Below are 17735 nucleotides of genomic sequence, written 5' to 3' on the forward strand. Positions count from 1 at the left end.
CCCAAAGGGATAGAAGGTTCTGGCCCCTTCTGCCCACTCCTCTTTGTCACCTCTCAGCTGGGGTGACTCTTGTCCCACAGGTAGGCAGGCTCCCTAGCTGTTACTGAGTCTCGTATCGACCGCTGGAGCAGTGGTGCGTGGGGATGGGAGGAAGCCGGCAGCTGCGTTAGCCAACTTGAACTTCGGGGAATGGAAAGCTGAGCTTTGGGTTCGGTAGGAGATGAACCTGAGATCCAAGGGCCTGGGGCAGTCAGGGTCCCACAGGAGCTCCATGGGCTGATGTGCATGCTTGGAGCACAGCTGGCCCCCTCGCTTCCCTCCGCCACCACACCCCCCCCAGGAAGTCCCCTCCCTGCCCATCTAGCTAAGCCAGCATTGGACCCAGCCAGCTCTGCTCTGCTCCCACCTCAGGCCTGTGGGGACGTCTACTCCTCGGGGTGACAAACGAGTCTGCTTGCTCTCAATGACATCAAATTACTTTGCACCAGCCAAGGGTCCCATGACCCGACATAACCCCACATTAGGTCCTAGAAATGCAAAGAAATATGGCCTTTTTAAACGTGGCTGAGAGCGCGTAATTGCTAGCAGGCTCCGTTGGTTGTCCCAAGTCGGGCTCAAGACCTGTGCCGGGACAGCTGATAGCAGCCAGAATGCCTTGCGTGGGTTCTCTGTGGGCAGAAGTTCAAGCCCACATTGAATCCTGGACTCCAAACGCTTTCTCCAATCACAGATGATTGTTGTGCAGTGAAAGAAGTCACAGGGAGGCTTGCCGCCTAAGCATCCGCTCCTCGCCAGCGGGGCCCCAGCCAGGCTTCTTCAGCGAACAGGCTTCCGCAGAGAAGGAGTTTCTGCAGAGCTTTAAAAACAGGCCTGCCGCGGGCTGCCTTGGCTTCACTTTTTGTGGGGAATTATGCTTTCTCTGCTTCTTGTTTGTTGCCTTCCCACCCCTCTCTTCCTCTGAGTCTCCCAGCTTCTCTGTGATGGCATCATCTCACTTCTGCAGTCCCCAGCCTGACCCTGACCGGAGCCCTGTGGTGAACTCCATCCTGGAGTCAGGAGATGACAGTTGTTCGAAGAAGCGGCTGTGCCCAAAGCCCTGATAGGGATCAATCTTGCTGATGCCCCTCAGGCTGCAGGGCAGGGACTCGGGCAGCAACTCCAGGGGCTCCTGCTGGGTGCAGTGGGAATTGTTCAAGAGTGATGTAACCTCTGTGCACGTACCTCTCTTGTTTAATTTACACATTCCTTAGGAGTTTAGCCAAATAGCTCTTTTCTAATGTGATGAGCGGCTACATTAGCACATATTAGCATAAGAGCATCCCAGGTATTTAACAATGCCTAAAAAAAAGGGGGGGGTGATTAAGGAACCATAACCCATCCAAATGCAAAATAATCCAACATTTGACTTCAGAAAGGCTGACAAATAATATCCTCTCAGACGAGTGGGGCTCGAACTTATGAAGGGGGTGGGACCGGTCAGATTCAATGGTTTGCTATTTTTCACTTTCGCCTTTTTGCTTTCTAAAGTTGCCAAGGCTTTTCGTTAAACCAACCACACTTCAGAAATTGCTGGGGAGGATTATGCTCATTGTCAATCAGACCACTGAATTAAAACAAAATAAACCACAATGATTTTATTTATTTTTTTAAAAAATCTATTACCGCTGAGGAGATTTTAAGAAAGCACACTGGACGGCATTTCTTTTTGAAAACTGTGGTGGCTATGAATTCTGACAAATGCTCCCTTCCTGGCTTAATCATTAGAAATCTCTTTTTGGTTTCCACCAGGGGAAGAGGTGTGCTGAAATACAACACTGCTGCTTGTCCAACAAGAAGGGAATATATGTCCATTGAGGACATAGGGAGGACTGAGCCATGGTTTCCATCTCTTCCCCAAACCCTGAGGCAGCAGTAGAAATCTTCTAGTAAAGGATAACGCACAGGAGGGTAGCATGCGTTTCCCTGTATGTGCATTTGAAAAAGAAGAGACATACAATTTCCAGCAAGATGCCTCACACCCCAGCCCCCCTTTTTGTCCAGATCCCTTTGGGGTGGACCCTTAAATTCTCTCTAGATTGTGATCAGAACAATTCAAGTTCAAACACACTGACCTCTTACCCTCAGCATAGGAAGGATTCCTTTTTATGGAGCAATTTTGCTCAACCTTGAAGTTTATCCTCAAAACCCTAGTTGAGAATGGAATGATTCGGCTCCCAACTAGAATGTTTTATAAAACACTTTTTTAAAAAAGTGGACGTGGGTGATGAAACTCGAAAGACAGAATGATAATAGTGGGAGTTGGGTATATAGGGGTTCATTCGACTTTTGCGTGCATTTGGCAAATTCCATAATAAAGGTATTTTTTTAAGTGTTGTATTAGGCAAAGGTGGAAAAATTATTTCTGCCAGGAGGCTCAAATAAAAACACAGCCCAGTTGGGCAGCACCTGGAGGGACCCCCTTAACCTTGTTTCTCAAGAACGGAAAACGACCTTGCCCCCTTTTCATTTCTCCGGCATCAGCCGGCCATCCCCAAGCTCTCTTTCCGGCCATCTCCCTTCCCCAGCCCATAAACCGAGCATCCCAACCCGAGGCTGTGGCGCTGATTAACGGAGCTTCCGTACTCAGCTCCTCGGACCAGAGTGCAAATACCCATAAAAACTAATATCAAAAGTTTTTATTGAGCTGCTTCGTTTCCCTGAGCCTTGGGCTGAGCGGGGCCGGCGCAACAGGACAAAGGAGCTGCGACTGCGCCCTGAGCGGCGTCCGCACCCCGTGGGCTCCGCGCCGGCCCCGGAGCCAGCCGGAGTTTCTGGGGAGAACACCCGGACCAGGTAAACGCCCGTCGGGGGCCGGCCCGCCACCGGGGACAGGTGTATTTACACCGCCGCTTGGGGAGGGGACGGGGAGTGGGAGGAAATATCAGACTGGGCAGGGAGACGCCAGCCACCCCAAGTATGTCACCAGGCTGGTCCGACAGGGAGAACCATTTCTCCTCCGGACGGATGCCTGGCTTTCACCCACGTGACGCCGGGTGTCGTTTCCACTGTGCGTGGGCCCTGGACGTGTGACTCTGCGTGTGCACATCGAGGCACACGCGTTGTGACTCCAGCGTGGAACGCGCTGGGGCCCGTGGGCTCACACCTCTGTGTTCGGTTCTGACTCCCCGTCCCCGGGGCCGCGCTGGTGAGTTTCCCTCCTGCGGTGGCTCTCAGCAGTAAGAATTCGCCACCCGGCTCGGGGACGTGGGGGGAGGAGGAGGGCGTTAGGGTTGGAGGACAGAGGGACTCACGCGGGCCCAGGCGCCTGGCTGCTGCACCGGTTTCTCCGCGGGGAAAAGCCGGGACTCCGCGGGCCGGGCTCAGCCTAAGGCCCCCGGTTCCTGCAGACGCTCCGACGTCTCCTGTACGTTTGTTGACACAATGAATCCGAAGCCCGGCGCTGGTTTCCTGTTTTGTTGCGGGCGGGAGCATCGGACTAGGATGGGGGTGGAGGCCGGCGAGGGCACAGATAACCTCGGGACAGAGACCTCTGGGCCTCTCCACGTCGCAGCCGCCGGCCTCCTCGGCCTCCTCGGCCGAGTGACGGGGAGCTCACTCCCTGGAGGGCGTGGGTCCGAGTCCAGCGACCAGCTGAGATCTTCGAGAAGACGATTCCTCCTTCGGGCGAGCGTTGCCCCAGGCCCCGCTGCGTCGGGCGCTTGCCCTGGTCTTTGGACCGGAGGCTGTGCGCCCAGGTCCAGCCCAGGGCAGAGCGGCGGCGGGCCCGTCGGGGCGGGCAGCGCTCCCTCACCATCACCCCCAGGCCTCCCTGAGCCCTCGGGCGGCCGGTCTCAGAGGCGGGAAGGCGTCCCGCACCCAATTTGCGCCAACGGGGGAGGGGGGTGTCTGGGTGCGCTGGCTGGCCTTGTGCAGAGGAGCTGGGTGGGTCGGGGGGGTTGGGGGCGTCCCTCTCCCTGCTCAGGGACTTTCTGAGAACAACACTGCAACTGAGGTCTTCCCTGGGCTCCTGCCACCTCCTTTCCGAGGCGCTGTGCACCGGTGGCCTGGCAGGCCTGGCACTGAAGGACCCCCCCCCCCAATCTGGAGAGCTGCTCCTCCCCAAACTTGCTGTCCCCAAAATCCACGGGGTGAGGGGCTCTGAATGGCCAAGTGCTGTTTGTGTGGGTCTCCCTGGAGCTTGCACTTCCATTTTCACTGTTAGCTTCGGGTCCCCACGGAGCCAAATGCCTTCCCAGCGTCCAAAACTGTCCCCCCAGCCTCGGGCCTTTTGCTGCTTCATAAATGCTTCCAATGCACAAAAATCTAGAACCAAAGCTTGAGCAAGTGACTCAGGATAGGTCATTGCCCTGCCCTCTGACCAGCTTCAGCTCAGGTCTCTTCAGAACTTACCTTTCTCCTTTAAAAAAAAAACAAAAAACAACAACTGCAGCTTTCACCCGGGTGGGAATAAGGGTGGGGAACCCCACAAAGCCCACTGTGACCAGAATGGCCCTACTCTTGCCTCTTCCCCAGGTGGTCTAGTGGACTGCAGATTCCGGGTTCTTTCCTGTTCAGTTGTTTCCCCCCAAAATCTCTTTCTCTTTCCCGCTAAGCTAGCCTCGGCTCCTCTGCCATTTCCCCCTCCATAGCTTTCTTCCTTTGCCATTATCTCTGCAACCCCACCCCTCCTGCCGTGGGAGAGAGAGGGTTAAGATGTTCTGCAAATGCCGCTCGCTCGTAAAGCTGCTTGGATACATTAGAAACACATGAATATCTTGAAATACAAAGTGTCTTTAAAACCAACCGAGGAATGTTTATCCCAGTGCTGGCTGGATGCAGAGGAGGAGAGCCCGGGAGCAGTCTGACAGCCTCCTCCCGGCCAGAGTGAGAGCAGGTAAATTTCATTTGCTAGTGAACATCAAACTCGATTAAACCCCTTCTCCTTTGTCCTTTTCTCCTCTAACCCCGAGAGCCCAGCTCGCCATGGCCCAGGCTGGTAAGGAGTCCCCCACCGTCCCCCTTCCCCCCCAAAAAAACAGCCAAGATCTCTTTCTTCAGCAGGAGGCTCCAGGATAGCGAGGCCCACAGGCACCCTGGCTGACCCTAAGAGGCCAGAAGCCATGCCTGCCAAGGGTCTGGCAACAGAAAGGGTCTGGCTCCTGGAACAAAGGCCAAGCCCCTGGCCGGCCACCGCCCTCCCATCTGGCCCCTGCTGCCTAGTCAGGGCCCCCTTGGGGGGACATCTGGGCGCACCTCCACCCCTGCCACCCTCTTGCTCAAGGAGCCACTTCCTCCCTCAGATCCCATCGGGTGCCCTGGCTTCCTTAACCTAGCTCACAAAGGGATGACATTGTTATTGCCAGGGTCCAAGTGGATAGCACCTCTCTGCAATCCCATAGGAAGTCCTGACCGAGTCTAGTAGACACCAAAAAAACAAAAACGGAAAAGCAGAGGGTCAGGACCAACTAGCTGAGCAGGCAAGAGTCTTGATCTTGCTGTTGGGAAAAAGGAGAAGCGCGCGGGGGTTCTGCGCTTGCTTCCCAGGGCACCCTCCAGTTCTTCATTGCCCTGCAACCCTTCTTTCTCCACAGCAAGGCAGTGTGGTGGCTGCCTGGAGGGCTGAGAGGCTAAGAAATGGTGTTGGGAACCATTCACAAATCTCTTACGCCCCTTGACAAAGGACAAGAAGGGGAGAGAAAGAGATTTTCTTGCTTCAAAGGGCGTAGAAATCCTAGAAACCGAGACCCAAAATTATTCACGGAGCTCATTCAAATGCTATAAACCATCCCCGCTGGTGAGTGGCTACAACTCTATGTCTAACGGAGCCTGCAGACTTTTAAAAACAGTGACGGCATGCCAGGACGCCATTGACTTGCCTGATAGAACAACCATTTCATATATTGAGATCCAAGACATGAAGGGAAGGAACACAGATTGCCTCCCTCCAAGTAACCATGTCTGGAGAGTGTTTGAAAGTTGATAGAGAACTAAGAAATGATCGGATAAGTTAATCACTAAAGAGCCACCACAAAGCTCAATAAATAGATCAGACTGGAAGCCCTTCCCTGGCGGGGGGGGGGGGGGGGAACCACCAAGTACAAAAGCCTAATTTGAGATGCAACCCAAAGCTTTTCCCCAGCGCCGTCCCTCCCAGACAAACCTGCTCGCTCGGGCTCCTCAGCATCCTGTCTCACCATTTTTGGTGAGGAGAGACCAGTCGGCTCTGGCAGTCTGTGGAGCGGGGGCCCTTCTTCTGCACGCAGGGCTGGGTCTCCGGTGAAGTGGGGAGAGGGATTGAGGAATGTGGAGCTGGCCTTGGCCTTGGCCGCTGCGTGCACCGGCAGCTGCGCCATGGCCAGAGGTGAGCTGGCACAGGCGCCGGCTTGGTGGGGGCTCCCCGGGCTGTGTTTTCGTTATTCCAGGTCTGGCTAGAAAACAGAAGAGGCTGGAAAGCTTGCGCCAAGAGCAGGGTGGAGGCAGAGAAGAAGCGTCTGTAAACACCGCCCGAGAAACTCCACAAAGGCAGCAAAAACTGCTCCATAAGCAAACAGAGCCAGAAACGGGAATTCCGAAAGAAAGGAGTCAAGAGTGAGGGGAGATGGGCGGTGGGCCTTTCACAGCTGCCTGGGTCTCCAGGCTCGCCTGGCAGTTCTCAGATTGGCTAGACTGCAACTTTCAACTTGACCTTGGCCTCCAGCCCTGTCTGACCCGTATGTAAAATAGCCCTCAAGTCGTCAGGAACTGGGGCCTTGAACCCTACCCTGCCTCTTTGTCACCGCGAGTTTTACTATGCCACTCGGAGGAAGGAAGGGGGGGAAAGGCCCCGGAAAGTAACACAAAAATCTGGTCCCTACAGAGGCCGGTGTTTTAGTCTGCAAATGGACAGACAGGGAGGAGGTAAACTGGGGGCAAATCAATATTTACCCGGAGCTAAGGCAGCAGGGAAAGGACACACTGGTTGTGTGTATGGTGAAGGGGGTGGGAGGGGGGGTCACAGAAGGTTTTATTGGGCAACACTTACATTGGTCCGGGCAAACCTGGAGATCGGAATGGATAAAAGCCGGAGCCCAGCCTTCTTGGTCTGGACCTTGCAGGACAACCAGGAGCCTTAGAGAGCAGAGAGGCGGGGTGGGAGTGGGGTTGCAGCGGCTGGGGATATTCAAAGCGCCCCGAGTTTAGGGCTGAGTCTGCAAGCTGGGATCAGAGGGCAGGTCCCAGCCTGGCAGCTCAGCAGCCCACCTGGGGTGGAAGGGATGGTAGCGTTCCTGTGGAATGCGCCCACTTTCACTTTGAATGCATGTTCCCCTTCTGGGCTTCTGACCAGATCACAGCCTCCACAATGGGAAATAGAAGCATGTGCTTCCAAAGCGACAAGACCCCCAGAATTCCTCACCCAATGATGGCAGCTGCTTGGCTCTTCCAGCACCAACTTCCCACCACCGGGCCCTCAGAAAAGGGTCTCGCTCCCCAGGCACAGGGGGAGGGCTTCTCGGGCTGCTTCCTGGGTGGAGGAGGACTGGGCACTCTGCATGATGGAGACAGTGTTCTCAGTCCTACTTGGGGGGAAGGCATGAAGGGGTCCCCAAGAACCCCCTTTTCCTGTCCCAGCACAGAGTGAGAGAAGGAGTGCCCAGGTACCTGGCGAGTCAGCTCCTGCCCAGGCTTTATGAAGTTCAGTCAGGCCTCAGAAGGGGGGTTCTTCTGAGCCCCAGTCAGCACCCCACCAGCATCCCACCAGCCTGCTTCTCTTAAACTCCTTCCAGGACTGGCCAGCTTGGCTGGAGGCGTGGGAGCCCTGGAAAACCGGGCACCCAAATTTCTCTCCCCACCTCCCAGTCTCTGGAGAAGGAAGAGTTGTTACGGGTGCCCCGTGAGGAACAGCCTGTATGCATACGTGTGAATGTGTGACCAGGGTGCACTTGGATGTGTGTCGGTGTGGATGTGATGGGTCATTCTGAGTGTGAGTGCAGGAGACTGCCCGCCGACACGGTGGACAAGGAAGGGGAAGGAGCTCCTAAGTGCAGTCCAAGCTTCCCAGTGGAACGCCCTGGGACTCAGGAGCCAGGCGCATCCGCCACCGCCCAGCCACTGTTTCCCTGGAAAGAGGGCCAAATCGCCAAGCTCTCCAAGCGGAAAGCGCTCGTGTCCATGAAAGACGCGGAGATACCTGAAAAGAAAACAGCGCCTGCGGCCCCAAGAAACGCCCTGCCTGGCCTGTGCCTCGCTGCGATCCCATCCCCAGACCCCGCAGATTTACCTGACCTGTCCCCACCGCCTCAGGTCGCCACCCCACAGCACGTCCCTGTCCCTTCCCCGTCTCACACGGCTCTGAGCCCCACGGGGACGAGGGAAAGGAAGGGGAGCGGCGAGGAGGCCGCCCTTCCCTCCCCACTGCACCGCCCGCCCGCGGCGCCGGCCTCTCCCCTGGGCGAACGGTGCCCGGCCGCTGGCGCTGGGGACCTCGCGGGCGGCGGCGGGGACCGCGGGTGCAGCGCGCAGGGCCGGGGCCGGGGCCGGGGCCGGAGCCGCCCGCTTTGCATACGCCGGGGGCGGAGCGGAGGGGGGCGGGCCAATGGGCGGCCGCCTGGCGCGACCCCGCGGGGCGCGATCCGCCCCCCTCGCTCGGGCCCCGGCCCGGCGCGGCGCGCTCTTCACTTCTTGGGGGCTTTTTAAAACAGCGCCACTGGGGTCTTCTCCATGCGGCTCGGGCTATGACAGCCTCCGTGCTCCTCCACCCCCGCTGGATCGAGCCCACCGTCATGTTCCTCTACGACAACGGCGGCGGCCTCGTGGCCGACGAGCTCAACAAGAACATGGAAGGGGCGGCGGCGGCGGCGGCGGCAGCGGCGGCGGCGGCGGCGGCCGGGGCCGGGGGCGGGGGCTTCCCCCACCCGGCAGCCGCGGCCGCGGGGGGCAACTTCTCGGTGGCGGCGGCGGCGGCGGCAGCTGCCGCGGCCGCGGCCAACCAGTGCCGCAACCTGATGGCGCACCCGGCGCCCTTGGCACCCGGCGCCGCGGCCGCCTACAGCAGCGCGCCCGGGGAGGCGCCCCCGTCGGCCGCCGCCGCCGCCGCCGCTGCCGCCGCCGCCGCCGCAGCGGCCGCGGCTGCCTCGTCCTCGGGAGGGCCCGGCCCGGCGGGCCCGGCGGGAGCCGAGGCGGCCAAGCAGTGCAGTCCCTGCTCGGCGGCGGCGCAGAGCTCGTCGGGGCCCGCGGCGCTGCCCTACGGCTATTTCGGCAGCGGCTACTACCCGTGCGCCCGCATGGGCCCGCACCCCAACGCCATCAAGTCGTGTGCGCAGCCCGCCTCGGCCGCCGCCGCCGCCTTCGCGGACAAGTACATGGATACCGCCGGCCCGGCGGCCGAGGAGTTCAGCTCCCGCGCTAAGGAGTTCGCCTTCTACCACCAGGGCTACGCGCCCGGGCCTTACCACCACCACCAGCCCGTGCCTGGCTACCTGGATATGCCGGTGGTGCCTGGCCTCGGGGGGCCTGGCGAGTCTCGCCACGAACCCCTGGGTCTTCCCATGGAAAGCTACCAGCCCTGGGCGCTGCCCAACGGCTGGAACGGCCAAATGTACTGCCCCAAAGAGCAGGCGCAGCCTCCCCACCTCTGGAAGTCCACTCTGCCCGGTAAATGGCGCCCCCCCTTCTCAGCTCTGGTCCTCCGGCTCTGCTCCAGCTTCTCCTCCGCTTGCTCCCGGGCCACCCTGGGACCCCGTTGCTGTCTCTCCCCGACCTGCCCTTGCGGCGGCGCTGCACCCTGGGGAGCCCGGCCCCGCTGACTGGCGCTGCGCGCACCGCCCTGGAGTGGGGCTGGCTCCTGGCTCTCCCTGGTTGAGGGAAGGGTGGAATAACTTATGGGGACCCAGGCTGGTTTCCTTCTCCCTTTGTGCCCCGCCCTCCCCAGCCCTTGACATCGACTTAAAGCTGGGAAATTGACCTGGAAACGGTTTACTAAATTACCCGTATTCCATTCTCTCAGAAAGGGGTTCATTGTAGAAGCATCAAGTGTTAGGGGTTGGGGAATACAGAGAGGAGCTAGGCGTCCAACTGCTGTCCCCTTAGCCCAGTGCTAAGGTGTGGGCCTGCAGGCCGGGCGATCACGGGAACCCTGGCGCGCTGCTGGCCTGGCTGGGACGGTCACTGGAGTCCTGGGTAATTCCACTTCAGTGCAGAACTCATCACTCTCCCCACTGACCCTCCAGGTTTGGGCCAAAGGCTGGATTTGCAGTGCGCTGCAAAGCGGAGAGCTCAGATCAAGCTGTCCCCTGTGTCCTGGCCTGCGTTCCCTGTGTAACTTGCCTTCTCCCTTGTCTTCCAGACGTGGTCTCTCATCCCTCAGACGCCAGCTCCTACAGGCGGGGGAGGAAGAAGCGCGTCCCTTACACCAAGGTGCAATTAAAAGAACTCGAACGGGAATACGCTACAAACAAATTCATTACCAAGGACAAACGGAGGCGTATATCGGCCACCACGAATCTCTCCGAGCGGCAGGTTACAATCTGGTTCCAGAACAGGAGGGTCAAAGAGAAAAAAGTCATCAACAAACTGAAGACCACGAGTTAATGGATTAAAAGTGGAGAAAGAAGGCGACTTGAAGAAATGCTTCGGAACTCATGGCTTTACCCAGATCATGATTATAATGCTTAATAATAACTGAAGAATGGGAAAGAGAAAGAGAGACACTGGCATTTCGCTTTCCTGAGGGGGGAATCTCTTTCTCCTTGGTGGAATCAACTATTTTAAAACTTTAAGCAATGGTAAAGACTGCCAGTTCTTCCGCCAACCCCACCAGACCATTAAATGACAAACTCTGGTGTCAAATGTCAACCCCCAAATATGCATTTTCAGATAAATTACGCATTTACTGAAATCTTGTAAGTATTTATGTGACCGTTATATTTTAGGACATTATGTTATATGGCAATAATCCGAAAACTGGTTGCAAAAGCAAGAGGCTGTTGTAAACATCTGCTTGTCCTTCGCCATCGCCATCCCCTTTGCATGTAAAGTGACGGCTCAGGTAAATCTTAGTTGAAACCCTACCATTGTTGTATATTCTGCAGAACATGTCATGTATAGATTTGGAGGGGGGAAGAGAAGAAGGTACTGAAATAATGATCGTGGACTATTTTCTATGAAGGGAGATAGGGAGAGAAAGGTCTTCCCAGGATCATTTGTCTTGGTAGTAATACAACCAGCTGAGCCTTTGAGGCTGTAAGGGAACCCCAAGTTTGGAATGTCCTTCTGATAATAATCTTTATTTGCTTATCACAAGCATATTTTGTAGCATTTCGACTATGTTTTCTGCCCTGATATAATTTACTTTCCAAAGGATTTGACCTCATTTTTAAAAAAAATATTCAAAACATCAGACAATTCACAGAATTCACTTTATGTCAGATCTCGAGATCTAAGAGGTGCCACCTGAACATGGTGGACTTGGTTTTAAATATAATTAAATTTTTTTTTCATTTAAATTGCTGTTTCCCAATATTTACTAAAGATATTGCAGAAGAAATGATTTTTCTTTTTTGGAAAACTTGGAATGAAAATCCATTACCCCGAAACATTTAGATGTTTACATTCTATATTGTGATCTGTTAAGGGATTCATATTTTTCCTTGTTTATTGTGTTATGAGACCGCATTAGAAAGTTTAGGAATTCATCTTCACAGCACACTTTTAATCAAGCAGTTATTTCAGTCAGCACAGTCATTTGTTCATATTCACTATAAAATGCTATCTTGTAAATAAAGACATTCAGCACACTGTGAAAATGTATTTGTGCACCTGCTTTCCAAATATTTCAACTAAAAAGAGTAATTACCAAAACCTTAGACCTGTAGATAGTGCCATAGTGGTGTTAATTATGTTAATAAAGTAGTCACTGCCATTAAAATCTGAAGGAAATACTCATTATTTTCCCATGCTAAACGTGCACTGCACAGAAAGAAAAGGAGCAGGTTTGTCCTACACAAACCAAGGACCATTCTTTTCTATTTAGCTTTTCCACCCCTACAATTTTTTAAGCAAGGGGAGAAGTCCCTTATAACTAAAAACCTAAAATTTTAGAAAAGTGCTTCAAAAAGGTTAAAATGCCATGGATTCTGAAAAGGAGAAAAAAGAAAGGAGGAAGAGATAGTATAAATTCTCAGGCTCCCTGCAGAAAATGAAAACCAGTTGTTTAGTATCAGCGATAGCAAGCTGTTGTATTTTAAAATCTGCTGTTGGGTCTGCATGCGTCGGAGAGGGCAGGTTTTGATATTTGTTGAAATGACAGGACTAGGAAAGGCCTTAAACCTTGACCTTGACGAAAAAAGACAATTTGTGACCTTGACTTTTGACAGCTCATGAATTGGCCTCGGCTGGATTAGTAGATCAAGGGCGCCACCTCGCGTTGACAAGCTTCCTTGTAATTCTTCAGCTTCAGGGGAATCAAAAGGTCTTACCTTCTTGACTCCTTCGAGATTTAGTGCTCATTTCTTTGGCTCCAGATGGAGCAAATTTGAATATATGTAAGTTATACATGTGTCTGTACAAATGTGAATATAGATCATATATGTGTATACATATATGCCTACCAGTGCTTGTATTTATATATACATTTGTAGAATCTGTACAGATATAGTATCATTAATTACTGATGACCTGAGATGTTGTAATTTAAGGTAATTTCTAGAGTTGAGGTGCAAAATGTACTTTACATGATGAAGTTTTCTCCTTTTCTTTCATGGCTAAGTTCAAGTTGTTTTCGTAGTGACTTGTTCTGCGTCAGACTTCTGCAGATCTCCTTTAAAGCTGTACATGTTTGTTACAATCTAAGAGGTGTTCTTAAATAACCATTATTTTCCGGCCCTCACCCTCCAAGGTGGTCTACCGTCCTAATTACAGCTATAGGGGAGACTATATGGCAAATAAAAAGGTTCAGAATCCTCACTAACTCTAGAGTTCTAGAGTTACATTTCAGAAATTCAAAGAAACCCACCTCTTAAGAGGTCAGTATGGAGAGCTTAAAGATCTCATGTCTACAAAATGACCATAATACAGATGGCAGAAGGAGAGTTATCCTGGAGAGCTCAGAGCTGGGTGCTACTCCTGGGAGGTGGGCAGTCTTATACCGCTGTTTGCCGAGCTGCCATTTGATTTGTGGGAGAAATATATACATTTAATATGAACAACCACCATCAAAACGATAATAATAATAAGTATTCTATTTACTGCTTCTGACCCCTAACAACACATCAGGGCTGTGGTGAGAGTAATAAATAATACGTATGTATGTTTACATATTTATTACACACACAGGGTACCGTGTTTTTGTGGCATCCATGCTATGCACAGATGTACTGCAATGTTAGTGGAACCGGGAGGCTTCTGATGCAGAATTTTGAGTTGAGGTTAATTTTATTTTCATGTCAGAGGAAAGCCATTGTGACCAGAAGGACTGCACTCGTCATTTTATGGAAAATAATATTGGTTGGTTTCACACCTGATGGAAACCTCTCCAACCGGAAGGCGTAGAGCTTGTTTATAGGTGGAGGATTCTAGAATCTCTGAAGTTGCCCTCAAAAACAGCATGGTCTTGAAACATACACATGGGAAGGCCTTGTGAAGTGCAATCAAATGTTGCTGCCCTGGGGACTCTCCTGGTGGAAACAGATGAAAAAAACGATGCTTCGGGTCCACCTCCCCAAGCTTTGCGCCCCCGCACTCCATGTCTGAAGGAGCTGCCATCATTCCAAAGTAACAACTTTCGCCCAGAACGTTTCAAGTGGTGGGACATCCCCCTCAAGACTGGATCAAACTGTGTGTTTACAAATAGCTCCAAAGGGGACTCTCCTGTTGACGGGGATATTTTTCTTTAGATGTAAGAAATATTAGGAGCCTCGGGCCTAGGAAGGAGGCCAACAGCAGCACTGCAGCGGATTCCGCCCCTTTCCCAAGCCATGGCCACCGCAGGAACTCTGGGTAAAGTAGTCATTTCTTCTTCTCTCTCTCTGCAGTTTTTGAAACTAATGACAGAAGATATTTCAGAGTTTGTTTTTTTAATTACCCCCTCCTCGTTCTAAAATGGTTGTTGATAATGTTGATCTCCCCTAATTCCCCTCTTGTTTAAAATTCCCCTGGACCTACCAGACAACCTGAAGTAAGCCTGGATTATGATGGCTCCCTAATGCCCCCAAATCAATTAGTCTAAACCTTTAGGAAAAAAAATTAAAAAAAAGACATCCAGGAGGATTCCAGCCACCCTATAGGGAAAATAACGCCAGACCCTGGGATAGTGCTGTTGAATAGCTGATGTGAGTTTACTTCTTTAAAGGGAAACGTTCCGAATAAGACATTGTAAATATGCAAACGCCTAGACACCATTTTCATTTATTAAGCTAGCAAAGATTTTAAATCCTGCAATGGCCTGTCATGTTGCCATTAAAATTTGTACATATGGAATTCAGGGGGTAAAAAAACTCCTACTTTTCCCATCTGCTCTTAATGTTGTCAAATTTATTAAGGTGTTTTAAGTGGATGATTGTAAAATGTCACTTTTCATTTCACTGCTATTAATGCCTGATGCAGAGCTGAAGCCATGCATTTAAATTGTACGGTGTGGTTGTTTTTTTTTTTTTTTTCTTTCCTGAAAAAAAATATTTTAAGAAAGAATTTTAAAGAAATTTTTAACCTAGTTGAAATGTTTTCTTGAAAATTACGGGGCAGTGCAATGCAGCTGAGGGCGATAGTGCGTGTGCGGGTAGTGACAGCGATTTCACCGTGTAATCCGTGCCGCTTACACCCTGCTGCGTGTGTGTGGTGAAGATGCGGCCTCTCCCGTCCTCTCTGCGGATTCTGGAGACTTGAGGCTCGAGGCTCAGCACGGAGACGAGGGGCGGGGGCTGCCCCGCGACTGCTCAGCTGTAGCCTCGGTGGGCTCGGAGGCGCCCCTTCGGATTCGCGGGCCTCCGTGGAGGAGCCGGCGGGGCTCGCTGATTCACGCGCATTCCTCTAAAGCTGATCGAAGGCGTGTCAGCAGCCCAAGACCCCAAGAAGCAGAGGAACGCGCAGCCAGTTGCTCACATGCCATTTTTCCGATGCGAAAAGGTAGCGTCATCTAAGAGGCCTGCGGGGCCTTTTGCCTGGGCTTTGGGACACAATAATCCGTTTTCACCAGCGGGGCCGCCGGGTGAATGGCTGGCGACTTCATTCTTCCCGAAAACACCCGCTTTTCTGATCCGGCTGCTTCAATCCTCGCGCATCTGCCCACCGCCCACGAAGGCCGCAACGCTATTTGCTCTTTTTAATTGGATTTTCAAGGAAAGAACACAGACGCTGGCACAGAAAACCGTCTCGGTGAATGCAGGCAAGGCCCCGCCACAGTCGATTTCAGGTCTGCAAGGCCCCGTCGCCGCCCAAGAGCGGGGTCCCCCAGGCACAAGTTCTGACAAAGGCACCCCCGAGGCGGCCAGGCCTTTGCGCGCGGCTGTGCGGCGGCGCGGGGCTGCCCGGGTGCGGGGACGCAGGCCCGCGGGGAAGCGCCGCCGCGGGCTCTGAGCGCGCCCCTCGGGGACAGGGTCCAGGCTCAAACCCCTCCACGCCGGTCCCTGAACCCTCTACTCAAAATGGAGGCTCACACCCTGCAAAGCCGGCCTCGCTGCGGGCGCGCCCAGGGCCGCAGGCCGAGGTCCAGGCCCGGGACCCCCAGCCCCGCGCCGGCGGACCCAGGGGCGCAGGGCATCCGCGTGGGGAGTCGCCCGCAGCTGCAGGCTGACGTCACCGCCGCCGAGCGGCCCTTCGCGGGCCTCCCCGGGCCTCCCCGGGCGTGATTTGACGAGGAGGAGCCGAGTGAAACGAATGTTTTGTGCGGGTGCACCCTTCTCCGCCCCGCCCTTCCCTCCCCAAGAGAAGAATCGGGTATTTAATCTCCCCCGGCCTTAATTCCTGGCAGCGTGGAAGGTTGTTTGCAACGGGAAATAAAACTTGACAGCAGCATTTTCTCTAAAAGGGGTGCTGAGACGGGCTGAGAAGAAACCGTGTTTTTCTCTACCAAATACTTCCGTTTTCCGAGGAGCCGAGGGGTGGGGTGAGATCCGAGGGGGCGAGAGTGAGCTGGGCGCGCAGGGCCACGTCGTGGACGCGAGCAGCCAAATCCTGGCGCCCGGGCAGCCGCGGGGCTCCGCCTGGGCCCGGAGGCCGCCGCCGGCCTGGCCGCGCCCCGCGCCTCGGCGACGCTCCGCTCGGCCCGGCGCCGCCCGCAGCCCGAGGCCAGGACCCCGCGCGCGCAAAGTTGGCACGACCCGGGGGGCCGGTTGGCACCCGCAGTTGTCCCTGGCGCTGGCTGAGGGCGGGTGGGGTCCAGCGAGAGAAGAGGGCGCTGGGGAGGGCCTTGGGCTGCTTGGCTTTTACTAGGAGCCTTTTGGCCTCGGGAGTTGGGGACCGGAGCTCGAAAAGGAGGTGGTGAGAGCCCTGCTGGGGGCTTTGTTCAGGCTGAGGGTCTGCGGACCCGGCACGAAATGGAGGGGGGGGTGGGGGTGAGCGGTGCTGCAGGGGAGGATTGTCCAGGCTGCTATTGGGTGGGAGAAGCTGGAAACAGCCGAACCCCCCTCCCTTCTGCTCAAAGAGCGACCTCCCTGTCAGCCGCAAAGGTCAAGTCCTCCGCGCCATGGCCGCCTCCACGGTCAGGGCCGGTGGCAGCGGCGGCGGCCCCATGAAGGCGCGGGATGCACGATTGGCCGGCGGCAAGCAGGTTCTGATGGCCTGGGCTCCAGGACTGGGGGGCAGGGGTTCTTTCTCTCCATCCCCGCAGCCCTATTGAAAAGTCCCCGCCGCCAGCGGTGGCCCGGGCTATGCCACATGGAGTCCTGGAAGAGCAGGGTCCAGGAGGCTGAGACCGTGAGGCCTCGCCCTGGTGAGAGGCAGCAGCGCCTGCAAGGTGGAGAGGCTGAACAGGGCTGGATCTGGGTTCTGAGTCCTTAACTTCCGTAGAAACAAGGGACCGGTAAGGCCATCAGGTCAACTGGGCCCAGCACAGGATGAGGGAGCAAGGACCCTGCTGGGAGCCTTTTTTGAGGTCCCTGAGTCCAGGCTGGCAACCTCAATGCGTGGCAGGCCTTTGGCGAGACCTCTGATGCCCTTCCTCTTCTGCCTAAAACCTGGGCCAAGAAGTGAGGTGCATTTTGCCAAAGGTAAAAACCTCTGATCTCGGGCCCCAAGACCCCCTCACTGTGTTCTTGAGGGGTGCGAGCCCCTTCCTTCTGTCATGGCCTGCCTGAAGCAGGTCACCACAGCAGGCCCAGCAGTCAGCGGTCAGCACACAGTGTAAGTTTGGTCTGCCGCTGGGCTTGTTGCTCCAGGTGAATCAGACTTGTCTTTTTGTCCCCACAGAAAACAGAACAGCTGGGTTTTCTCTCTAGGGCTGCTTGGTGGAGCAGGGCCTTGAGGGGACACTAGCCACTGGAGAGATTGCCTGTGGACGGGTACCATCGCAGAACTGCCTTGCAGGCCACGTGGTGGAGACTCTTAGGGCAGGGTTGGCCTGGACTGGGGCTCGCCCTTCTCAAGTCTGGAATATGAACCATGAGTTGTGGCTGAGTAGAAACAGAGGAGCTGGAGGAGCTGTCTCCTGTGGGCTACGACTGTGGGGACCAAGACTCCAGGCCAGAGCTGACCTGCTGGTTGGGCCGCCCTCATTTGTCCCCTTTATTGCAGACACAATCGGCTGGGGAAACCCGTTTGAGCCGAAGCTCCAGGGAGAATGGAAGGCA

At 54.7% G+C, this 17735-nt stretch overlaps 1 protein-coding gene and 1 long non-coding RNA gene across 2 annotated transcripts; one reads left to right on the forward strand and one right to left on the reverse strand.

Moving 5' to 3' along the window:
- Window positions 1–2263: 2263 nt before the first annotated feature.
- On the reverse strand, window positions 2264–7754 carry LOC307107981. The gene is made up of 3 exons (XR_013814269.1): window positions 7618–7754; window positions 7373–7504; window positions 2264–7086 (listed from the first exon to the last, which is right to left on the reverse strand). It is a non-coding gene; the product is annotated as an uncharacterized lncRNA (long non-coding RNA).
- A 926-nt stretch (window positions 7755–8680) lies between these two features.
- HOXA13 (homeobox A13) lies at window positions 8681–15898 on the forward strand. Its single transcript, XM_079785594.1, has 2 exons — window positions 8681–9609; window positions 10301–15898. Exons 1-2 carry the CDS (start codon window positions 8691–8693, stop codon window positions 10543–10545), a joined length of 1164 nt encoding a protein of 387 aa, XP_079641720.1. The 5' UTR covers window positions 8681–8690; the 3' UTR covers window positions 10546–15898.
- The last annotated feature ends 1837 nt before the right edge of the window (window positions 15899–17735 follow it).

Source organism: Cnephaeus nilssonii (genome assembly GCF_951640355.1).
Source record: "Cnephaeus nilssonii genome assembly, chromosome: 12".
NCBI lineage: Eukaryota > Metazoa > Chordata > Mammalia > Chiroptera > Vespertilionidae > Cnephaeus > Cnephaeus nilssonii.